The sequence below is a fragment of the Gouania willdenowi genome, chromosome 1, assembly GCF_900634775.1.
Source record: "Gouania willdenowi chromosome 1, fGouWil2.1, whole genome shotgun sequence".
Taxonomy (NCBI): Eukaryota; Metazoa; Chordata; class Actinopteri; order Blenniiformes; family Gobiesocidae; genus Gouania; species Gouania willdenowi.
Window position 1 is genome coordinate 40,628,156 of NC_041044.1, and position 26,427 is coordinate 40,654,582.

The following is a 26,427-nucleotide window of genomic DNA, read 5'->3' on the forward strand; positions in this document are numbered from 1 at the left end:
TATTTTTTAGCTCATAAACAGCGTTGTAATCTCTTAAAGGGAAGAGAGAGAAGAGATATTGCCAAAAACTTAATCTGTTCAGAAGGAACAGGAGGTGTAAAGAGTACTGATATATACTACTCAAGTAGAAGTAAGTCATACATAAAATACTCAAGTACAAGTAAAAGGCAACTCAATTAAATAGTATTTAAAGTAAAAGGTATTAGTTTCTTTCACGTTTATTGTTGGTAATAAATCTTGCCACAGTTCCCTTACATACAGTAAACATCTCATGTAGAAACTTAAAAAGAAAGAAATTTTGCACAATTGGAACTTAATTTATTTTCCACAAAGGCATCTGTATAAAATAAAAGGTTTGACAAAATGTACAATTCATTTTGTATATAAAATAACACCAAGGAATTAAATTCAAAAATAATAAAAAAATCTCTGGATCTAAGTATAGCTACATTTATGAACTCTAAAACAGAAAATAAACAGCATTTAATACTGTTTTGGCATGGTGCATTATGTTTAATCTGATTGGTCGTCTATAATGTGATGCGTTTGATTGTTGTCTGGTCACAATGTCCGTTCATCATTTTAAAACAAAAAAAATTATGATTTACTCAGTAACGGTTGGGTGTAGAAATGTAACAAATGACTTTACTTCTTTTAAAATGTACTTGAGTACAATTAAAAAGACTGATTTCGAAATATACTCTAAAAAAAGTACAAATAACCATAAAAGCAACTCAATTACAGTGACTTAATTACAACTTTAATCTTGAAACTTCGACTTTATTCTTTGCCCAAAATTGGCCCTAATCCAGTTCCATATTATAAAGAGAATAAAAGAAAAATTATTCTCTCACACTGCTTCAAATCTACACATCAACAACAAACATGTGGGATTTGAACCCAAAACTCTATATTTTCATTACATAATGACTTGTTTGTCATAATGGAGGTGAGATGCGCTCGTTCATTCCTCCTTTTTGTCCTGATGTGGACCTATTGATTAAAGTGATGAGTAATGTTACTGAGGGCCTGGCTTCACTGTTTATGAACGTTCTCCTGATCTCTATGTCCATCAGGAACGACAGTGGGAAGAGTTGAAGGCTTTAAATCTTTTTATTTGAGCTGCTGAGTGATGAGACGGATTGATCTCATTTTACAATCATGTTGTTGAGAAATTTAAAGCCCCAGACAAAAGGGAGGTGAACCAGCTCACAATAATAAAAGGTTTAGTGTTCAGTTTCCTTAGTTCAGTCGACGGCTTTTCGTCTCCGTGGCAACTGTTCACAATGGTTTTTTTTCCTCGTGTACTGATTTACACGTGGAGAAAGACACAACATATGTACAATATAGGCAGGAAATCAATGAGGACAAGCTTTCTGGTTTCAAAATAAAAGCCCGTAAAGCATTAACAGCAAATAAAACAAATTGTGTAGAACTAAATAAGCTTGATTTTATTTATTTTAATGTTTGGAAGAGCTTCCTGTCAAAGCCTTTGATATTTTAAAGGTGCAGTCTGCAACTCTCAACTTTTTGTCATATTAGCTAAAGCTGTCACTATGTAAGGAGTAGTAGTTTGTGTGGAATAAAACAGTCTCATTGAGCCCCGCCCCCTGCTGCTCCTGCAGCCTTTGGCAGATTGCCAGAATGCACCGTGACCGAGCAAAAAGAACCAATCAGAGCCAGGATTGTGTTTGATGGGCTGTCTGACAACTGTTGCTGACAGGCCCCGCCCCTTTCCCGGTGCTGTAGCACCGTTTTTTTTACAGTGTATGGTCTAGAGGAGTAGAAGATGGAATTAGCGACTTTTCTGCTTGAAAGGTAATTACTGCTGCTTGATTTACATTATGTTTGATTTGTAATTGTTACACTAGAACTCTGTGGTGCATGTGTTCATGTGTGCGCAGCAGCCTCCATTTGAGCTGCTGTAAGTCACACTGTTGCTGCTGCTGTTGAGGTGTATGCACATTGAGAGAGAAGAGCTGCAGTAATATGCTTTTAACAGAGCATGTTATATTACTGTGACGTTGCTGTCTGGCTAACGTTAGCTCCTTTGAGGGAGGGACTTTGGAAAGTTTGGAGGCAGGGGGAGAGAGATCTGAAAGTCGCGGACTGCACATTTAACTTAGGAAACCAAGCGGTGAATATAAAGTGCATCGAGATGGACAGAATCACCTCAAAATTATAAAATATTCAAACGAGGCAAAACATCAGTGATGCCTTAAAACTTTGCCTGAAAAAAGAAAACTTAATTAATTAATACAGTCTTAATGCTGATTAATGCTTTTAAACCAACCTGATTTTAAAAATAAACATTAAAAATTGACAAATTAAAGTGCAAACCATAATTTGAAATCCTTGGGCATGTTGACAAACTTTAAAGCTTAGTATAAAGAAACTATAAATAAAGTGGCTGATAAAGTGCCGTGGAGCCATGCAAGAACATTCAAAGGATATAAAATTAAATAATTACAACTTCATCCCAAATAATGCAAACAAAGATATTGTATTATTGTTAAAAGACATTTAAAAAAAACAGTGTTCCATAACTGTGAAAACACACTGAGTAAATGTGATTGACTCACAAACACCTTAGTGCAGCAGAAGCTGTTCTTAGGTTGGAAATCATCTGAAATAAAAGCTTATCACATCGACATCATTGTAGCTGCATAAGAGACAGGGTTGGGGTCAATTATAATTATAATCGCAAAATTGATTATCAATTACAGGTATGGCATAATTGTAACTGAAAAAAACTGCTGCTGTTTTAATTGTAATTGAATGGTAATTGGCTTCAGAAAATAGATTTTGTAATTGTTACAATGTTGCAGTTCTATGGCTTACACATACATAGTTAATAATCATTAAAATATGTTTCATATCAAGTTTTCCTGTCACTTTTCTTGAGGATCTTTTTACCATTTAAAAATAATTGATATTTAGGGCTATACAGGCTCAGACGCCCACACCAAAAACATTATAACCATGTTTTCATTGATTAGGAACCTTAACAAGGTAACAAAGAGATGATAAACACATTTAGATGATAGATAATGTTTTTGTATATTCTAAAGCTGATTTATGACATGGGTCAAACTGACCCGTAATCATAAGAGATGCTAACGGAAAGCTAACACAAGAAGAAGGTTATGTTTTATGGAGTAATTTATCGCAGGCTCAGTAATTGTGTTTAACTGTAATTGAACTGTAGTATTTGAGAACAAAATTGTAATTGACTTTCAGGGGAAAAATAATCATTGAAAGTTGAACTGAACCCAACCCTAATAAGAAACCTGTTAGATGTTTGGAATGGACCGTTTGTGTGAGTGTGTGTTTGCGCGGCTAAAATACACTTCATAAGTTTCTCTTCAGCTTGGCTTGTTGCCTCGCCCTGTGCGTCTCACTCTGAATAAGCTCCGCCCCTGCTCTGTGTGATGTTTCCATGGCAACAGCGTCAGGGAGAACACGCCCATCATGATCGCCTTCTATCAGGGAATAAGAAGATTTTATTATTATTATTAATACAAATAATAATACCAACACAGTTCAATTAAGAGCTTTAGTGTGTATTTGGTTTAACTAACTAATCAGTATAGTTTGGATTTTCTGTGAGTAGTATATTACAAAAACAAAAAAATGAGTATTCTTGGGGTTTTTTATATTGAAATTCAAGGCATTTATCTTTATAAGGGTTGAGAATAGATTTAAACTTTGAAAATGCCAACTTCCGGTCGCAAAATATGAATTTATTTATTTTTTTGTTTGTTTTTCTATCTTCCAACACTTCATATTTTGTCTATAGAAACAGGAAATCAACAGTGTTTTAAAGTTGTGTTTATCACTTACTGATCCTAATGAACAAAATTATTGAAAATTTTGATCTTAATTTTTTATTTTTAAAATGAAAATCTAATAACCACTAATTTTTTGTTTTTTTAAAAATTTATTTTCTGAACGTAAAATCCAAAACATACACTGCCGACAAGTGGGCTTTAGTTTAATTTAAATATCCTTCATTTGAAATCAAAATCTGTCTGTTGTCATACCTGCTTTTAAAGATTCACAGAATTTAAATAAACTCTAGTGAGTGAATTAATTGTATATTATCATTAAAACTCAAGTCTGGAGTCAAACATCTGTATTGTATGTTTAATCCCAGCACTATTATATTATTTGTTACCTCTGACTCTTTGCTGTGGACTGAATCCAGGCTGGTGCAGGTTCAGCTCTGAGTAGAGTCTGGTGTTAACTCCTGGTGTTTCTGTGCTGATGGACACGTTGATGTAATGATTCTCACTGTGAGGTTCACACAGGAACACGTCTCCTAAACATGGAAAGATAAGATGATGATTGGTGCAGTGTTTCCACCACAGCATCCATCCAGCGTTGCTCTCACCACTGGCTGGGGTCGGCCTCTGCTCTGACAGAGTGAAGCGTGGTGGTGGTGGGGAGGCAGCAGGTGGCAGACGTGACGAGGACCTCATCAGACCCACCAGCCTACAAACTACATCCTGGATGTGATTGTGTTCCTGTCTCACAGTGGGAGGAGCACCTGGAAAAGGAGGAGGGTTAGATGTCTGTGTTAAAACTGCAGGAGGCGATCACGTTTTATCAGGTGAAGACATAATGTTGGCCTCATAGATCAATAAAATCAAAGATCATCTATTCAATAAATGTACATGTAAAAGGTTGAAATTTACCTTTTGCAAAAGCCCCTCCCCCCTTGTTTACTTTTGCGAGGTCTAATGTGTTCCTGAGTTATCTCATCTGGAATGGCTGGAAGAAGTCAACCTGTGCGTATTAGCAAGTCTTTTTGGAGCAACACCTGCATGATATCCTCCAGATCCGGGCAAAAGGGGTTACAATATGCTGTGGAGGGATATATTCAACATAATAAAATAAACAAAGGGGACACTACAACTATCAAATCGATTCACCGCAGCAGCTCCAGCTCACAAACTATTTTTTATTCTTAGTGTGTTCCTTTATTTCTTTCAAACATGGACGCCCAAACTGCACTTATTTTTCTGCTGCTTGTGTCTGCAATTTTTGCGATTATGTCAGGAAACACTGCTCAGATCGTTTAAACCCGAGATCAGCTGTTAGCACTCGTGCTAATGCTCCAGTTGTGTTTTTGACTTTGGCTGGGGAGTCGTGTTCTTTCCGTTCCAAAACTTTTTGGGTACCTGGTATCCGACTTGCACAAGCCATGAGAACACTGCTTCACCATTGTGCCTGCTCTTAAAACGTCAGACGTTGTTTACATAGTAACGGTTGCTCGGATGTATGATTGGACAATGGCTGTTTGTGGTCGGGGTTTTGCAAAAGATCAATTGCTGCCCGAAAGTTAGTTTTGATCTCCAAACTTAGTTCAGGGGCCAAATACGGAGCAGTTTAGTGGGTTGCAGATTTTAGGTGGAAAAATGAGTAATTTAATGACTATTGTGCTCTAGGTTGCGCTCCCACATACAAATAAATTATAAATTATGTACGACACTGATAATATCAAAGCAATAAGTGGCAGATATCAGTCCCTGTAGGATCTTCACTTTAAAATTATTTTTTGATTATTGTGGACAATTTTTTATAAAATTTTGTGTAATAATTTCAAGAAAGAGGCAGGATTTTGGAAAAATTTTTTTAGGTATTTTTCATTCTGCTGCCACTCGGAGGGAATATCAAAAAATGCCTTGATTATGGGTGTTACTGCTGTAGCAGTAAGACACGCCCACTCAGATAGCCCGGTCGTTGTGCGCAAAGACACACTGTAATACACACAATGATGTGTCTGTACACACATATAGCGAGTTCATAAGCTGAAATTTGTCACTACAACCACAGGCTCACACACAGTCTTACAGCCACCACTCAGGGCCCTGCTCTCCTATCTAGCTGAGATATTTACAATTGAATTAGTTTAACTTAATAATTAATTGTTTCTCTGACTTTTTGGCCCCATTGGATGATTGAAAGGGCCGGATTTGGCCCCCTGTGCCATGAGTTTGACACGTGCACTAAGCCCACAGACAGACACAAATAACAAACTGCAAAGACAAACCCATTGCACACACCTTGTGTACTCGATAGTGACCAGCTTGAAGATGTGGGCGGATCAACCTGGGGGGAAAAAAAAGCATAAGACAGGAAGTGATTTAAAAATGTAATCCTTTTTTTTCTAAATTTGAGTATTAATGAGAACAAAATACACGTCTTAGTTTGAGATTTCAAAAAAAGCATATCTGATGCCTCTCACGTTGGATAAACATCCTACATTGCATGGGCAGAGTTTGAATTTGAGCCAACCATAATGAGTGTAACATATACAATAATGCAAAAATGATTACTAAGTAACACAATAATTGTGTTGACTACAAAAATTTGCGTCGATGCATTTTTTAATGTTGTAAATTGATGATAAAATCAGAATTGTGCAACAGAAGAAGAACCAAGTCATATGGCTCGAGTGCCAAAAATAACTTTTATTTAAAAAAAAAAGAATAAATATACGTTTTGATCAGTCACTGTGTTTTATGGCACTGAAAATATGTGTGTACTTTGTACATTATATTAAAATTTTTATTTTTTGAGTCAATTTGGGAAAACTGTAATGAAAACCTGTTCACCCCACCCCTGGCCTATGCTACATTCCAATGTACGTGAGTTCCTGGAATATAATCACGATTGTAATCACAATCATTTATCATGTTAGGGAAAAATCTGTATTTCGTTTGCACTACTTTTATAAAAACAACAGTTTACAGTGCAAAACGAAGCTTTAAATAAAAAATATACCAAAAAAAAAAAGGAATTAACCCAAGAATTTAAAATGTACCAAGGGTTAAATAAATAAATACACTGTTACAAACAATTACCGCTCTCATTAATCCACCAAATGACTCAAAGCTGCCGCTGACTAATGGTTGAGAAAGTGCCTGATTTGATATGCAGCAGAGCACACATTTTAAATGTAAATATTGCTAACGATCAGGTTAATTTAATCGTGGCAACCAAATCACGATTAAAACTCAATTAATTGTGCAGCCCTACTTCATTGTAAATCAGAGGGTAACATCAAAGCTGTGATAAAGAAGTGTGGAAGTTCATTTTCTCACACAATCACTCGTCCAATCAATAACAGGCTGGTACGATCTCACCTGGGACGAGGAGCATCGGCTCCAAGCTGAGCGCCACTGCTCTGGGGTGATGTAATGATCTGAGCCATGACTGCACTGGAGGGAGAGAGAAGAGGTGTTTCAGCCACTTTTCACTGCACATAAATCTCCATCTTTGGGTGAGGACATGAGGTGACACCGACCATTAAAAACTCTGACATTTATCTCATTTACTGTTTCCTGTCCCACAACAGCCTCAGGGAACATTAGCTGCACATTTTGTTGAATCAGACATCATCTCATCATCAAACCGCAGTAAATGTGAGATACAGTGGGTATAGAAAGTATTCAGACCCCTTTAAATTTTTCACTCTTTGTTTCATTGCAGCTGTGATGGCCGGGCCACACTGAGGTAACAACTCCTAAATCATTTGATGATTGACACTGACATTATTCTCTGTCCCTTTAAGAAGAACAGAGAAGTGGCGAGGGGCTGGCCTGGAGAGAGCTGGAGGCGGCCTTAAATGGACCAGACCATTGCAGAGGGGGACTGGGGTTAAGGGGGCTGTGTTTGTCCCTTACTTTTGGTTGTTTATCCCCTGTGTTTCTGCTGATTTATATTTGGTATGGTCCAAGCTGTATTTAAGTTGACTCCTGTCTCATTTGAGGAGGTCAGTTTGTTTGTGTCAGTTCTCTTTGGGCATTCTATCTTAAAAATGCTACATTAAGTTGACCTCTTTTATTGGCCTGTGCCTCACTGCTTGGTCCCTAAAAGCAGCCATTTGCTAAAATCAAAAAAGTTCATTTTATTTCTCATTAATGTACACTCAGCACCCCATCTTGACAGAAAAAACAGAAATGTAGACATTTTGGCAAATTTATTAAAAAAGAAAAACTGAAATATCACATGGTAATAAGTATTCAGACCCTTTGCTGTGACACTCATATTTAACTCACATGCTGTCCATTTCTTCTGATCCTCCTTGAGATGGTTCTGCTCCTTCATTAGAGTCTAGCTGTGTTTAATTAAACTGATTGGACATGATTAGGAAAGGCACACACCTGTCTATATAAGACCTTACAGCTCACAGTGCATGTCAGAGCAAATGAGAACTGCCCAAGGAACTCAGAGACAGAATTGTGGCAAGGCACAGATCTGGCCATGGTTACAAAATAAGTTCTGCAGCACTCAAGGTTCCAAGAGCAAAGTGGCCTCCATAATCCTTAAATGGAAGAAGTTTGGGACAACCAGAACTCTTCCTAGACCTGGCCGTCAGCCAAACTGCACAATCATGGGAGACGAGCCTTGGTGAGAGATGTAAAGAAGAACCCAAAGATCACTGTGCCTGAGCTCCAGAGATGCAGTAGGGAGATGGGAGAAAGTTCCACACAGTCAACTATCACTGCAGCCCTCCACTAGTCAGGGCTTTATGGCAGAGTGGCCCGACGGAAGTTTCTCCTGAGTGCAAAACATATGAAAGCCTGCATAAACACAAAACACATGAAGGACTCCCAGACTATGAGAAATAAGATTCTCTCGTCTGATGAGACCAAGATTGAACTTTTTGGAATTAATTCTAATCGGTCTGTGTGGAGAAAACCAGGCACTGCTCATCAACTGCCCAATACAATCCCAACAGTGAAACATGGTGGTGGCAGCATCATGCTATGGGGGTGTTTTTCAGCTGCAGGGACAGGACAATTAGTTGCAATTGAAGGAAAGATGAATGCGGCAAAGTACAGAGATATCCTGGAAGAAAACCTCTCAGACTGGCCCGAAGGTTCACCTTTCAATAAGACAATGACCCTAAGCACACAGCTAAAATAACAAAGGAGTGGCTTCAGACCAACTCTGTGACCATTCTTGACTGGCCCAGCCAGAGCCCTGACCTAAACCCAATTAAGCATCTCTGGAGAGACCTGAAAATGGCTGTTCACCATCCAACCTGACAGAACTGGAGAGGATCTGCAAGAAAGAATGGCAGAGGATCCCCAAATCCAGGTGTGAAAAACTTCTTGCATCATTCTCAAGAAGACTCATGGCTGTACTAACTCAAAAGGGTCTGAATACTTCTGAATGTGGTATTTCAGTTTTTCTTTTTTAATCAATTTGCAAAAATTTCTACATTTGTGTTTTTTTCTGTCAAGATGGGGTTCTGAGTGTAAATTATTGAGAAATAAAATTTACTTTTTTGATTTTAGCAAATGGCTGCAATGAAACAAAGAGTGAAAAATGTAAAGGGGTCTGAATACTTTCCCTACTCACTGCATGCTGCTGAAATTTGAGGAAAGAAGAAGAAAAACTAATTTGGCTGATGAAGGCTTTTCCTCTTTCCTCTTTGAGGGTTTCTGTCTGTTTCATCACCGCTCATTAACTTTCTCTGTCCCCCTGCTCTGATTATTATTCAGACACTAGGACTAACTGCTTTCCACGATCCAAGAGTTGAAGATTTTGATACAACTTGGCTGACTTTCAATTGGGAATCAAGTTGAATATGTAAAATAAGATGAATGTGGTGATGAACAAGACATAAAAGGTGGGTAGTCCTGTATTTACATCTGAAAGGGGACGTGATCTGATCCAAGAGCAGGTTTGGTGCAAGTCAAAATCAAAATCTTGAAGTATTTTATAAAAGTGGAGCCAAAAGAGAAAACCTATTGACTAAAGAACATTCTGACCTTTAGGACAAACTCTAGAACAGGGGTTCTAAACTGGTCTCACCTTGGGACCCACATTTTGTCACGGTCATTAAATCGAGACATACTTTTTTTTTTTTTTTAATTCAACCAACCAAATTTAGTTTTTCAAAACCAGCAGTTGAAAACACTCATATATAATATTTTTTAAAACATAAATCTATGTTCATTACTGTGCCACATGCATATCACAGCATGCCTGTCAAAATAAAAGTCCAACATGAGAGATGTTAAGTATTTATTTTTGACCAACTGTCCACGACCCACTCAGTACAGGTCCGTGACCCACTTTTGGGTCCTTATCCACCAGTTGAGAATTGCTGTTCTAGGATATGTTTGCTAATAATTAGAAATAAAAGACTATTATTTTAAAGTTGGAGCATTAAACTCATTTTAGTTTGGGGGCCAAATACAAACCAGTTTGAGGTCAAAACGGCATCAGATCATAGGTGGGAAAACAAGCAATTTCAACATAATTGTACCCCTAGTTTGCATTTCAGCGTATAAATTATTCATTAAGTATGTACAGTAAGTCGCTGACAATATCCAAGCAATATGTGACCGATTTCAGTCCCTGCAGGATTTCCACTTTACATTTCTTTCATTTTGTGACCACATTTTTTTTTAATTTGGGTACATTTCTGTGCAATAATTTGAAGAAAATTGCTGGATTTTTTTTTAAAAAAAGAGTTCTAACAATTTGAGATTAAAATTGACTGCAGTTATGTGATTTAGGCATGGGAAAACTGTCGGCCCTGCAAATATTATAGTCTTTATTTCAATTTGTGTGTCTGGATTTGGATGTCTATATGCTTTCTCCTGTGGGCTGAATTTGATGATCTACCAGGCTGGAGTTGGACCCCAGACCTTGAGTTTGACATACTTTAAATTGACAGCACTTCTTTTGAGGCCATCTGAGGTTTCTGCAGCACGTTGGGACGTGAAGGACGGTTTCTCAACTCCCTGTGAACCTGACACTTTGAAAAGTCTGGAAATGTTTTTTTTTTCTTCTTTTTTCAGCAGGCGGCAGTCGCCTCACAACATGAAAGAACTGCTTCACTTTCACTTCCATCTGTCTTTGAATCTTCTCACTGTTTCTGCTCCTGTGCTTTTTCACACCTATGACATTCAAAGTCGTCCAAACTCTGGACTGGAGCTGAGGAACGTGTCTGTGAGGAGGAGGAACCATGATGTTTGGTGCACAGACCACTGAAATATCACAAAATATAAGACTTTTTCCCCTGCATGCATCCCGTAGTGCAACATTAAATGTATTTTTCCTCTCTTTTTTAAAAAAAAAAAAAGACTATCACAAAAAAAGTGAAAATGCTTGTTGTTTTCCTGCTTCAGCAGTAAACCCAGCTCAGTATCTTTCTATGTGCTCACCTTCCTAATGATGTTTTTAGTCATTGAATATTGTAAATCACAATTCCAAAAGCCACCACCCAAGTGAGTCATTAACTCAGTAGCATGTAGAAGTGTTTGTAAAGAGGCTAGATAATTACTGCTCCAATGTATCAATGACACACTCGGCAAAGTTACACAACATCGAAGAGGCAAAAGTTTAAACAAATTGCTTTAAGAAACGAGTTCCTCATTAAGATTGACAAATGACTCCTAAAGCCAACGGGTGGAGGATATATAATATCGTAGGCTATTCATTTTGATCCTCAGACATAAGACACGTTTTTCTGAGATAAGGCTATCATAAGACCTTAAAAACGAGTGAACAATTTAACTGGGATGAAATATGAGAAAATCTATTAGTCTATTATAAGAACATAAAAACTAGTGTAAATATAATGTGAACACTTAAACTGGGGTGAAAATGGAGTAAGTCATGAAAAATGAGAAAAAGAAAAAAAAAAAAAGTGACAAAAACCCAAAATCAGAGGTAAGGCTATAGTAAGGCATAAAAAATTAAAAAAATATTTGGAAAAAAAAAATCTGATATAAGGCTATCACAAGTCCATTAAAACTAGTGCAAATATGATGAGCATACTTAAACTGTGGCAAAAATGCAGTAAGGCATGAAAAATATGAAAATAATGAAAAACACCCATATTTCGGAGGTAAGGCTATAATATGGCATAAAAATTTTGAATTTTTTTTTTTTGAAATAGGGCTATCAAACGACACTTAAAACGACTTCAAATATGATCAACACACTTAAATTGGGGCAAAAATGCCGTAAGGCATGAAAAATGAGAAAAACATGAAAAACACCCACTTTTCGAAGGTAAGGCTATAGTAAGGCATAAACATGTAAAAAATTTAGAATTTTTTTTTCTGAGATAAGGCTACCATAAGACCCTAAGAACTAGTTGAAATATAATGAGCACACTAAAACTGGGGCGAAAATGCAGTAAGGCATGAAAAATGAGAAAAACATGAAAAACACCCACTTTTCGAAGGTAAGGCTATAGTAAGGCATAAACATGTAAAAAATTTAGAATTTTTCTTTCTGAGATACGGCTATCATAAGACCCTAAGAACTAGTTGAAATATAATGAGCACACTTAAACTGGGGTAAAAATGCAGTAAAGCATAAAAAATGTAAAAAAAAAAGAAAAGAAAAACACCCACTTTTCAGAGGTAAGGCTATAGTAAGGCATAAACATGTAAAAAATTTAGAATTTTTTTTCTGAGATAAGGCTATCATAAGACCCTAAGAACTAGTTGAAATATAATGAGCACACTTAAACTGGGGCGAAAATGCAGTAAGGCATGAAAAATGAGAAAAATATGAAAAACACCCACTTTTCAGAGGGAAGGCTATAGTAATGCATAAACGGAAAAAGTTTAGAATTTTTTTTTTCTGAGATAAGGCTTTCATAACACCCTAAAAGATAGTTGAAATATGATGAGCACACTTAAACTGGGGCGAAAATGCAGTAAGGCATGAAAAATGAGAAAAATATGAAAAACACCCACTTTTCGAGGTAAGGCTAAAGTAAATCAAAAAAATGTAAAAAATTTAGAATTTTTTTTCTAAGCTAAGGCTATCATAAGACCCTAAGAATTAGTTGAAATATAATGAGCACACTAAAACTGGGGCGAAAATGCAGTAAGGCATGAAAAATGAGAAAAATATGAAAAACACCCACTTTTCGAAGGTAAGGCTATAGTAAGGCATACATTTTTTATTTATTTTTCTGAGATAAGGCTATCATAAGACCCTAAGAACTAGTTGAAATATAATGAGCACACTTAAACTGGGGCGAAAATGCAGTAAGGCATGAAAAATTAGAAAAATATGAAAAACACCCACTTTTCAGAGGTAAGGCTATAGTAAGGCATAAACATGTAAAAAATTTAGAAATTTTTTTTCTGAGATGAGGCTATCATAAGAACCTAAGAACTAGTTGAAATATAATGAGCACACTAAAACTGGGGCGAAAATGCAGTAAGGCATGAAAAATGTGAAAAGAAAGAAAAACATCCACTTTTCAGACGTAAGGCTATAGTATGGCATGAAATTTTTTTAAATTTTCAATTTTTTTTTCTGAGATAAGGCTATCCTAAGGCCCTAAAAACTAGTTGAAATATGATGAGCACCCTTAAACTGTGGTGAAAATGCAGTAAGGCATAAAAAATGTGAAAATAATGAAAAACACGCACTTTTCAGAGGTAAGGCATAAACATGTAAAAACATGTAAAAAATGTAAAAAATTTAGAATTTTTTTTTTCTGAGATAAGGCTATCATAAGACCCTAAGAACTAGTTGAAATATAATGAGCACACTAAAACTGGGGCGAAAATGCAGTAAGGCATGAAAAATGAGAAAAATATGAAAAACACCCACTTTTCAGAGGTAAGGCTATAGTAAGGCATAAACATGTAAAAAATTTAGAATTTTTTTTTCTGAGATAAGGCTATCATAAGACCCTAAGAACTAGTTGAAATATAATGAGCACACTAAAACTGGGGCGAAAATGCAGTAAGGCATGAAAAATGAGAAAAACATGAAAAACACCCACTTTTCAGAGGTAAGGCTATAGTAAGGCATAAACATGTAAAAAATTTAGGATTTTTTTTTCTGAGATAAGGCTATCATAAGACCCTAAGAACTAGTTGAAATATAATGAGCACACTTAAACTGGGGTAAAAATGCAGTAAAGCATAAAAAATGTAAAAAAAAAAGAAAAACACCCACTTTTCAGAGGGAAGGCTATAGTAAGGCATAAACGGAAAAAGTTTAGAATTTTTTTTTTCTGAGATAAGGCTTTCATAACACCCTAAAAGATAGTTGAAATATGATGAGCACACTTAAACTGGGGCGAAAATGCAATAAGGCATGAAAAATGAGAAAAATATGAAAAACACCCACTTTTCAGAGGTAAGGCTATCGTAAGGCATAAACATGGAAAAAATTTAGAATTTTTTTTTCTGAGATAAGGCTACCATAAGACCCTAAGAACTAGTTGAAATATAATGAGCACACTTAAACTGGGGCGAAAATGCAGTAAGGCATGAAAAATGAGAAAAATATGAAAAACACCCACTTTTCGAGGTAAGGCTAAAGTAAATCAAAAAAATGTAAAAAATTTAGAATTTTTTTTCTAAGCTAAGGCTATCATAAGACCCTAAGAATTAGTTGAAATATAATGAGCACACTAAAACTGGGGCGAAAATGCAGTAAGGCATGAAAAATGAGAAAAATATGAAAAACACCCACTTTTCGAAGGTAAGGCTATAGTAAGGCATACATTTTTCATTTATTTTTCTGAGATAAGGCTATCATAAGACCCTAAGAACTAGTTGAAATATAATGAGCACACTTAAACTGGGGGCGAAAATGCAGTAAGGCATGAAAAATTAGAAAAATATGAAAAACACCCACTTTTCAGAGGTAAGGCTATCGTAGGCATAAACATGTAAAAAATTTAGAATTTTTTTTTCTGAGATAAGGCTACCATAAGACCCTAAGAACTAGTTGAAATATAATGAGCACACTAAAACTGGGGCGAAAATGCAGTAAGGCATGAAAAATGAGAAAAACATGAAAAACACCCACTTTTCGAAGGTAAGGCTATAGTAAGGCATAAACATGTAAAAAATGTAGAATTTTTCTTTCTGAGATACGGCTATCATAAGACCCTAAGAACTAGTTGAAATATAATGAGCACACTAAAACTGGGGCGAAAATGCAGTAAGGCATGAAAAATGAGAAAAACATGAAAAACACCCACTTTTCGAAGGTAAGGCTATAGTAAGGCATAAACATGTAAAAAATGTAGAATTTTTCTTTCTGAGATACGGCTATCATAAGACCCTAAGAACTAGTTGAAATATAATGAGCACACTTAAACTGGGGTAAAAATGCAGTAAAGCATAAAAAATGTAAAAAAAAAAGAAAAGAAAAACACCCACTTTTCAGAGGGAAGGCTATAGTAAGGCATAAACGGAAAAAGTTTAGAATTTTTTTTTTCTGAGATGAGGCTATCATAAGACCCTAAGAACTAGTTGAAATATAATGAGCACACTTAAACTGGGGCGAAAATGCAGTAAGGCATGAAAAATGAGAAAAATATGAAAAACACCCACTTTTCAGAGGTAAGGCTATAGTAAGGCATAAACATGTAAAAAATATAGAATTTTTTTTCTGAGATAAGGCTATCATAAGACCCTAAGAACTAGTTGAAATATAATGAGCACACTTAAACTGGGGCGAAAATGCAGTAAGGCATGAAAAATGAGAAAAATATGAAAAACACCCACTTTTCAGAGGGAAGGCTATAGTAAGGCATAAACGGAAAAAGTTTAGAATTTTTTTTTTTCTGAGATAAGGCTTTCATAACACCCTAAAATATAGTTGAAATATGATGAGCACACTTAAACTGGGGCGAAAATGCAGTAAGGCATGAAAAATAAGAAAAATATGAAAAACACCCACTTTTCAGAGGTAAGGCTATAGTAAGGCATAAACATGTAAAAAATTTAGAATTTTTTTTTCTGAGATGAGGCTATCATAAGACCCTAAGAACTAGTTGAAATATAATGAGCACACTAAAACTGGGGAGAAAATGCAGTAAGGCATGAAAAATGAGAAAAACATGAAAAACACCCACTTTTCGAAGGTAAGGCTATAGTAAGGCATAAACATGTAAAAAATTTAGAAATTTTTTTTCTGAGATGAGGCTATCATAAGACCCTAAGAACTAGTTGAAATATAATGAGCACACTTAAACTGGGGCGAAAATGCAGTAAGGCATGAAAAATGAGAAAAATATGAAAAACACCCACTTTTCAGAGGTAAGGCTATAGTAAGGCATAAACATGTAAAAAATTTAGAATGTTTTTTTCTGAGATAAGGCTATCATAAGACCCTAAGAACTAGTTGAAATATAATGAGCACACTTAAACTGGGGCGAAAATGCAGTAAGGCATGAAAAATGAGAAAAATATGAAAAACACCCACTTTTCAGAGGGAAGGCTATAGTAAGGCATAAACGGAAAAAAGTTTAGAATTTTTTTTTTCTGAGATAAGGCTTTCATAACACCCTAAAAGATAGTTGAAATATGATGAGCACACTTAAACTGGGGCGAAAATGCAGTAAGGCATGAAAAATGAGAAAAATATGAAAAACACCCACTTTTCAGAGGTAAGGCTATAGTAAGGCATAAACATGTAAAAAATTTAGAATTTTTTTTTCTGAGATAAGGCTATCATAAGACCCTAAAAACTAGTTGAAATATAATGAGCACACTAAAACTGGGGCGAAAATGCAGTAAGGCATAAAAAATGTGAAAATAATGAAAAACACCCAATTTTCAGAGGTAAGGCTATAGTAAGGCATAAACATGTAAATAATTTAAAATTTTGTTTTCTGAGATAAGGCTATCATAAGACCCTAAGAACTAGTTGAAACATAATGAGCACACTTAAACTGGGGCGAAAATGCAGTAAGGCATGAAAAATGAGAAAAATATGAAAAACACCCACTTTTCGAAGGTAAGGCTATAGTAAGGCATAAACATGTAAAAAATTTAGAATTTTTTTTTCTGAGATACGGCTATCATAAGACCCTAAGAACTAGTTGAAATATAATGAGCACACTTAAACTGGGGCGAAAATGCAGTAAGGCATGAAAAATGAGAAAAATATGAAAAACACCCACTTTTCAGAGGGAAGGCTATAGTAAGGCATAAACGGAAAAAGTTTAGAATTTTTTTTTTCTGAGATAAGGCTATCATAAGACCCTAAGAACTAGTTGAAATATAATGAGCACACTAAAACTGGGGCGAAAATGCAGTAAGGCATGAAAAATGAGAAAAATATGAAAAACACCCACTTTTCAGAGGTAAGGCTATAGTAAGGCATAAACATGTAAAAAATTTAGAATTTTTTTTTCTGAGATAAGGCTATCATAAGACCCTAAGAACTAGTTGAAATATAATGAGCACACTTAAACTGGGGCGAAAATGCAGTAAGGCATGAAAAATGAGAAAAATATGAAAAACACCCACTTTTCAGAGGGAAGGCTATAGTAAGGCATGAAATTTTTTTAAATTTTCAATTTTTTTTTCTGAGATAAGGCAATCCTAAGGCCCTAAGAACTAGTTGAAATATAATGAGCACACTTAAACTGGGGTAAAAATGCAGTAAGGCATGAAAAATGAGAAAAATATGAAAAACACCCACTTTTCGAGGTAAGGTTAAAGTAAATCAAAAAAATGTAAAAAATTTAGAATTTTTTTTTCTATGCTAAGGCTATCATAAGACCCTAAGAATTAGTTGAAATATAATGAGCACACTAAAACTGGGGCGAAAATGCAGTAAGGCATGAAAAATGAGAAAAATATGAAAAACACCCACTTTTCGAGGTAAGGCTAAAGTAAATCAAAAAAATGTAAAAAATTTAGAATTTTTTTTCTAAGCTAAGGCTATCATAAGACCCTAAGAATTAGTTGAAATATAATGAGCACACTAAAACTGGGGCGAAAATGCAGTAAGGCATGAAAAATGAGAAAAATATGAAAAACACCCACTTTTCGAAGGTAAGGCTATAGTAAGGCATACATTTTTCATTTATTTTTCTGAGATAAGGCTATCATAAGACCCTAAGAACTAGTTGAAATATAATGAGCACACTTAAACTGGGGGCGAAAATGCAGTAAGGCATGAAAAATTAGAAAAATATGAAAAACACCCACTTTTCAGAGGTAAGGCTATCGTAGGCATAAACATGTAAAAAATTTAGAATTTTTTTTTCTGAGATAAGGCTACCATAAGACCCTAAGAACTAGTTGAAATATAATGAGCACACTAAAACTGGGGCGAAAATGCAGTAAGGCATGAAAAATGAGAAAAACATGAAAAACACCCACTTTTCGAAGGTAAGGCTATAGTAAGGCATACATTTTTCATTTATTTTTCTGAGATAAGGCTATCATAAGACCCTAAGAACTAGTTGAAATATAATGAGCACACTTAAACTGGGGGCGAAAATGCAGTAAGGCATGAAAAATTAGAAAAATATGAAAAACACCCACTTTTCAGAGGTAAGGCTATCGTAGGCATAAACATGTAAAAAATTTAGAATTTTTTTTTCTGAGATAAGGCTACCATAAGACCCTAAGAACTAGTTGAAATATAATGAGCACACTAAAACTGGGGCGAAAATGCAGTAAGGCATGAAAAATGAGAAAAACATGAAAAACACCCACTTTTCGAAGGTAAGGCTATAGTAAGGCATAAACATGTAAAAATGTAGAATTTTTTTTTCTGAGATACGGCTATCATAAGACCCTAAGAACTAGTTGAAATATAATGAGCACACTAAAACTGGGGCGAAAATGCAGTAAGGCATGAAAAATGAGAAAAATATGAAAAACACCCACTTTTCGAAGGTAAGGCTATAGTAAGGCATAAACATGTAAAAAATTTAGAATTTTTTTTTCTGAGATACGGCTATCATAAGACCCTAAGAACTAGTTGAAATATAATGAGCACACTTAAACTGGGGTAAAAATGCAGTAAAGCATAAAAAATGTAAAAAAAAAAGAAAAGAAAAACACCCACTTTTCAGAGGGAAGGCTATAGTAAGGCATAAACGGAAAAAGTTTAGAATTTTTTTTTTCTGAGATGAGGCTATCATAAGACCCTAAGAACTAGTTGAAATATAATGAGCACACTTAAACTGGGGCGAAAATGCAGTAAGGCATGAAAAATGAGAAAAATATGAAAAACACCCACTTTTCAGAGGTAAGGCTATAGTAAGGCATAAACATGTAAAAAATTTAGAATTTTTTTTCTGAGATAAGGCTATCATAAGACCCTAAGAACTAGTTGAAATATAATGAGCACACTTAAACTGGGGCGAAAATGCAGTAAGGCATGAAAAATGAGAAAAATATGAAAAACACCCACTTTTCAGAGGGAAGGCTATAGTAAGGCATAAACGGAAAAAGTTTAGAATTTTTTTTTTTCTGAGATAAGGCTTTCATAACACCCTAAAAGATAGTTGAAATATGATGAGCACACTTAAACTGGGGCGAAAATGCAGTAAGGCATGAAAAATAAGAAAAATATGAAAAACACCCACTTTTCAGAGGTAAGGCTATAGTAAGGCATAAACATGTAAAAAATTTAGAATTTTTTTTTCTGAGATGAGGCTATCATAAGACCCTAACAACTAGTTGAAATATAATGAGCACACTAAAACTGGGGCGAAAATGCAGTAAGGCATAAAAAATGTGAAAATAATGAAAAACACCCAATTTTCAGAGGTAAGGCTATAAGTAAGGCATAAACATGTAAAAAATTTAAAATTTTGTTTTCTGAGATAAGGCTATCATAAGACCCTAAGAACTAGTTGAAACATAATGAGCACACTTAAACTGGGGCGAAAATGCAGTAAGGCATGAAAAATGAGAAAAATATGAAAAACACCCACTTTTCGAAGGTAAGGCTATAGTAAGGCATAAACATGTAAAAAAATTTAGAATTTTTTTTTCTGAGATAAGGCTATCATAAGACCCTAAGAACTAGTTGAAATATAATGAGCACACTAAAACTGGGGCGAAAATGCAGTAAGGCATGAAAAATGAGAAAAACATGAAAAACACCCACTTTTCGAAGGTAAGGCTATAGTAAGGCATACATTTTTCATTTATTTTTCTGAGATAAGGCTATCATAAGACCCTAAGAACTAGTTGAAATATAATGAGCACACTTAAACTGGGGGCGAAAATGCAGTAAGGCATGAAAAATTAGAAAAATATGAAAAACACCCACTTTTCAGAGGTAAGGCTATCGTAGGCATAAACATGTAAAAAATTTAGAATTTTTTTTTCTGAGATAAGGCTACCATAAGACCCTAAGAACTAGTTGAAATATAATGAGCACACTAAAACTGGGGCGAAAATGCAGTAAGGCATGAAAAATGAGAAAAACATGAAAAACACCCACTTTTCGAAGGTAAGGCTATAGTAAGGCATAAACATGTAAAAAATGTAGAATTTTTCTTTCTGAGATTAGGCTATCATAAGACCCTAAGAACTAGTTGAAATATAATGAGCACACTTAAACTGGGGCGAAAATGCAGTAAGGCATGAAAAATGAGAAAAATATGAAAAACACCCACTTTTCAGAGGGAAGGCTATAGTAAGGCATAAACGGAAAAAGTTTAGAATTTTTTTTTTCTGAGATAAGGCTATCATAAGACCCTAAGAACTAGTTGAAATATAATGAGCACACTAAAACTGGGGCGAAAATGCAGTAAGGCATGAAAAATGAGAAAAATATGAAAAACACCCACTTTTCAGAGGTAAGGCTATAGTAAGGCATAAACATGTAAAAAATTTAGAATTTTTTTTTCTGAGATAAGGCTATCATAAGACCCTAAGAACTAGTTGAAATATAATGAGCACACTTAAACTGGGGCGAAAATGCAGTAAGGCATGAAAAATGAGAAAAATATGAAAAACACCCACTTTTCAGAGGGAAGGCTATAGTAAGGCATGAAATTTTTTTAAATTTTCAATTTTTTTTTCTGAGATAAGGCAATCCTAAGGCCCTAAGAACTAGTTGAAATATAATGAGCACACTTAAACTGGGGTAAAAATGCAGTAAGGCATGAAAAATGAGAAAAATATGAAAAACACCCACTTTTCGAGGTAAGGTTAAAGTAAATCAAAAAAATGTAAAAAATTTAGAATTTTTTTTTCTATGCTAAGGCTATCATAAGACCCTAAGAATTAGTTGAAATATAATGAGCACACTAAAACTGGGGCGAAAATGCAGTAAGGCATGAAAAATGAGAAAAATATGAAAAACACCCACTTTTCAGAGGGAAGGCTATAGTAAGGCATAAACGGAAAAAATTTTGAATTTTTTTTTCTGAGATAAGGCTATCATAAGACCCTAAGAACTAGTTGAAATATAATGAGCACACTAAAACTGGGGCGAAAATGCAGTAAGGCATGAAAAATGAGAAAAATATGAAAAACACCCACTTTTCAGAGGTAAGGCTATAGTAAGGCATAAACATGTAAAAAATTTAGAATGTTTTTTTCTGAGATAAGGCTATCATAAGACCCTAAGAACTAGTTGAAATATAATGAGCACACTTAAACTGGGGCGAAAATGCAGTAAGGCATGAAAAATGAGAAAAATATGAAAAACACCCACTTTCAGAGGGAAGGCTATAGTAAGGCATGAAATTTTTTTAAATTTTCAATTTTTTTTTCTGAGATAAGGCAATCCTAAGGCCCTAAGAACTAGTTGAAATATAATGAGCACACTTAAACTGGGGTAAAAATGCAGTAAGGCATGAAAAATGAGAAAAATATGAAAAACACCCACTTTTCGAGGTAAGGTTAAAGTAAATCAAAAAAATGTAAAAAATTTAGAATTTTTTTTTCTATGCTAAGGCTATCATAAGACCCTAAGAATTAGTTGAAATATAATGAGCACACTAAAACTGGGGCGAAAATGCAGTAAGGCATGAAAAATGAGAAAAATATGAAAAACACCCACTTTTTGAAGGTAAGGCTATAGTAAGGCATACATTTTTTATTTATTTTTCTGAGATAAGGCTATCATAAGACCCTAAGAACTAGTTGAAATATAATGAGCACACTTAAACTGGGGCGAAAATGCAGTAAGGCATGAAAAATGAGAAAAATATGAAAAACACCCACTTTTCAGAGGTAAGGCTATCGTAAGGCATAAACATGTAAAAAAAAAATTATTTTTTTTTCTGAGATAAGGTTATCATAAGACCCTAAGAACTAGTTGAAATATGATGAGCACCCTTAAACTGGGGTAAAAATGCAGTAAAGCATAAAAAATGTGAAAATAATGAAAAACACCCACTTTTCAGAAGTAAGGCATAGACGGAAAAAGTTTAGAATTTTTTTTTTTCTGAGATAAGGCTTTCATAACACCCTAAAAAATAGTTGAAATATGATGAGCACCCTTACACTGGGGCAAAAATTCAGTCAGGCATGAAAAATGTGAAAAGAAAGAAAAACATCCACTTTTCAGACGTAAGGCTATAGTATGGCATGAAATTTTTTTAAATTTTCAATTTTTTTTTCTGAGGTAAGGCTATCCTAAGGCCCTAAAAACTAGTTGAAATATGATGAGCACCCTTAAACTGGGGTGAAAATGCAGTAAGGCATAAACATGTAAAAAATTTAGAATTTTTTTTCTGAGATAAGGCTATCATAAGACCCTAGGAACTAGTTGAAATATAATGAGCACACTAAAACTGGGGCAAAAATGCAGTAAGGCATGAAAAATGAGAAAAATATGAAAAACACCCACTTTTCGAAGGTAAGGCTATAGTAAGGCATAAACATGTAAAAAATTTAGAATTTTTTTTTCTGAGATAAGGCTATCATAAGTCCCTAAGAACTAGTTGAAATATAATGAGCACACTTAAACAGGGGCGAAAATGCAGTAAGGCATGAAAAATGAGAAAAATATGAAAAACACCCACTTTTCGAAGGTAAGGCTATAGTAAGGCATAAACATGTAAAAAATTTAGAATTTTTTTTTCTGAGATAAGGCTATCATAAGACCCTAAGAACTAGTTGAAATATAATGAGCACACTTAAACTGGGGCGAAAATGCAGTAAGGCATGAAAAATGAGAAAAATATGAAAAACACCCACTTTTCAGAGGTAAGGCTATAGTAAGGCATAAACATGTAAAAAATTTAGAATTTTTTTTTCTGAGATAAGGCTATCATAAGACCCTAAGAACTAGTTGAAATATAATGAGCACACTTAAACAGGGGCGAAAATGCAGTAAGGCATGAAAAATGAGAAAAATATGAAAAACACCCACTTTTTGAAGGTAAGGCTATAGTAAGGCATAAAAATTATTATTATTTTTTTTTTTTCTGAGATAAGGCTATCATAAGACCCTAAGAACTAGTTGAAAAATAATGAGCACACTTAAACTGGGGTAAAAATGCAGTAAGGCATGAAAAATGAGAAAAATATGAAAAACACCCACTTTTCGAAGGTAAGGCTATAGTAAGGCATAAAAATTATTATTATTATTTTTTTTTTTCTGAAATAAGTCTATCATAAGACCCTAAGAACTAGTTGAAATATGATGAGCGCCCTTAAACTGTGGCAAAAATGCAGTAAACATGAAAAGTGTGAAAATAATGAAAAACACCCACTTTTCAGAGGTAAGGCTATAGTAAGGCATAAACATGTAAAAAGTTTAGAATTTTTTTTTCTGAGATAAGGCTATCACAAGACCCTAAAAACTAGATCAAATATAATGAGCACACTTAAACAGGGGCGAAAATGCAGTAAGGCATGAAAAATGAGAAAAATATGAAAAACACCCACTTTTCGAAGGTAAGGCTATAGTAAGGCATAAACATGTAAAAAATGTAGAATTTTTTTTTTCTGAGATAAGGCTATCATAAGACCCTAAGAACTAGTTGAAATATAATGAGCACACTTAAACTGGGGCGAAAATGCAGTAAGGCATGAAAAATGAGAAAAATATGAAAAACACCCACTTTTCAGAGGTAAGGCTATAGTAAGGCATAAACATGTAAAAAAATTTAGAATTTTTTTTTCTGAGATAAGGCTATCATAAGACCCTAAGAACTAGTTGAAATATAATGAGCACACGTAAACAGGGGCGAAAATGCAGTAAGGCATGAAAAATGAGAAAAATATGAAAAACACCCACTTTTCGAAGGTAAGGCTATAGTAAGGCATAAAAATTATTATTATTTTTTTTTTTTCTGAGATAAGGCTATCATAAGACCCTAAGAACTAGTTGAAATATAATGAGCACACTTAAACTGGGGTAAAAATGCAGTAAGGCATGAAAAATGAGAAAAATATGAAAAACACCCACTTTTCAGAGGTAAGGCTATAGTAAGGCATAAACATGTAAAAAAATTTAGAATTTTTTTTTCTGAGATAAGGCTATCATAAGACCCTAAGAACTAGTTGAAATATAATGAGCACACTAAAACTGGGGCGAAAATGCAGCAAGGCATGAAAAATGAGAAAAATATAAAAAACACCCACTTTTCGAAGGTAAGTGGATGGCATGAAATGTTTTTTAATTTTGAATTTTTTTTTCTGAAATAAGGCTATCATAAAACTCTAAAAACTAGTTCAAATATGATGAACGGAATTAAACTGCAATGAAAATGCAGCAAGGCATAAAAAATGTGAAAAGAATGAAAAACACCCACTTTCCGGAGGTCAGGCTATAGTCAGGGATAAAAATGTGAAACAATTTGAATTTTTTTTTTCTGAGATAAGGCTATCCTAAAAACTAGTCAAAACAAGATGAGCACACTTACCTGGGTTTCTTTGGTAATGGGTGTGGCCTGTGTATACCTGGGTTTCTTTGGTAATGGGTGTGGCCTGTGTACAGTATACCTGGGTTTCTTGGTTATGGATGTGGCCTGTGTATACCTGGGTTTCTTTGGTAATGGGAGTGGCCTGAGGATACCTGGGTTTCTTTGGTAATCCTGCCTCCAGGAGTCATCATGCTGGGGGCGGAGCTTCCCTCGCTGGCCACAGATGGCGCTCTCTCACTACCCAAGGAGTGTGAGTGCTGCATGGCTGCATGACGCTGCTTTCTCAGCTCAGATGGACTTTGGTTTGAACACTGACTGCTGTTTCCATCTGATCTGTTTCTGTTTGGTTCAGGTAGGGTCTCTGTGGCTGATGGCTCTTTATGGGCAGACAGCAAACTCCTGGGTGTGTCGTACCAGTGCCGGAGCAGGTTGTAGATGTGGAACTCTTCACTGTTCCCGTGAGAAGCCTGAGAAATGGACCTGGATGCAGAGGAAAGGGACGGGGGACTACGAACCAAGCTTGGTTCTTGGGTGGCTTGTAAAGGAGATGGAGGAGTTGGAGGAGGAGGCGAGGACGAAGACGAAGGAGGAGCAGGAATGGAAGCCACAGAGCCCAACTCTTCACCTCCTAGCTGGCTCGCCATGTCTAGACTTCCTGTACACGAAGAACAGCTTCCTGAATACGACGACGGACTTCCTGTCACAATCCCAATGCCACTGTCCAAGGAGCTCTGCCTTCCGCTGTCATGGAGACCACGAGAGCGCATGTGGGCCTGGGACATGTCGTTAGAACTGGTCAAAGCCTTTACTGTGGAGGAGCTCGAGGCCGTCTCATTGCACGGCTGCTGCCTGGCCAACGGTTCCAGCCAGAATGGAAGCTTGCTTCCGTAACTTGCGTCTGATTGGCTAGAGGAGGAACTAGAGAGGCTGCTGTGGTCGTCCCCGGCAACAGATGTGCTGTAGCTGTAAGTGGAGGCTTGAAAAGAGCAAAAAGATTCTGATTAGCATAAGGATATAAAAGTTTATCAGCTTGTTTGTATAAGTTCAAGTAATCAATCAACGTTCTTGTGCTCTAAAGCAGGGGTTCTCAACCTTGGGGTCAGGACCCCATTTGGGGTAGCGAGACACTGGGAAGGGATTACCAGATGCCTTCAAGAAACAGCGTATATTTTTTAAATTTAATCCTAATTTAAGCCTACACCAAACTTGCCATATTTTAACCTATTGTCATAACTTTTTCTTGTCATACTTTTTGCTGATTTGAATGCATTTTTGCTTCATTACTCCAATTCCTGCCACATCTCTATCAAATTCCAATGCCTTTTCTGCATATAATCGAACATTTCCTGCACTTATAAATCCTTTCCACCACTTTTTCAACCTAATGTCGCATATATTGACCAATTATTGTCCTTTTTAACCCTTTTTCATATATTTCATGCTTATTTTTGCCAATTTAACCACATTCACAATTTTTCATTTTTCAAACTAATTATTCCAATATTGACACTTTAAATCCTTTTTTGCCATTTTTTCTGTCTGTTTTTGACTACTCTAATTTACAACTTTTAACTAATTTCTGTGGATTTTAAAATCCCATTTCACCACACTTTTCACTATAATTGGTCACTTTTGCCCCGTTATATTCCTGATTAAAACAAGGATTTACATCTTTAAGTTGACTTTATACTATGGTACAAATAATAATAAACTTCCTGGATAACAGTGGATATTATTCAGATGAATAAATAAATGTGGTTATCACAGATTCATAAAACAATGGACCATCATTTTGCTAACTTTATGGATGGACCCCAAAAATC

The 26,427-nt window shown here is 35.3% G+C and overlaps 1 protein-coding gene and 1 long non-coding RNA gene across 2 annotated transcripts in view; one reads left to right on the forward strand and one right to left on the reverse strand.

Annotated features, from left to right (window-relative positions):
- The first annotated feature begins 1,767 nt into the window (after nucleotides 1-1,767).
- LOC114467828 (uncharacterized) lies at nucleotides 1,768-7,976 on the forward strand. The gene is made up of 3 exons (XR_003674577.1): nucleotides 1,768-1,818; nucleotides 4,371-4,612; nucleotides 7,136-7,976. It is a non-coding gene; the product is annotated as an uncharacterized LOC114467828 (long non-coding RNA).
- dok7b (docking protein 7b) overlaps nucleotides 3,146-26,427 on the reverse strand; it is a 131,194-nt gene continuing 107,912 nt past the window's right edge. Inside the window, exons 8-13 of the mRNA XM_028453955.1 lie at nucleotides 24,757-25,580; nucleotides 7,152-7,226; nucleotides 6,069-6,114; nucleotides 4,394-4,549; nucleotides 4,178-4,321; nucleotides 3,146-3,482 (exon numbers count right to left, since the gene is read on the reverse strand). Of these exons, the coding sequence (XP_028309756.1) occupies nucleotides 3,352-3,482; nucleotides 4,178-4,321; nucleotides 4,394-4,549; nucleotides 6,069-6,114; nucleotides 7,152-7,226; nucleotides 24,757-25,580 (1,376 nt within the window). The 3' untranslated portion in view covers nucleotides 3,146-3,351. The remainder of the gene's footprint in view (nucleotides 3,483-4,177; nucleotides 4,322-4,393; nucleotides 4,550-6,068; nucleotides 6,115-7,151; nucleotides 7,227-24,756; nucleotides 25,581-26,427) is intronic.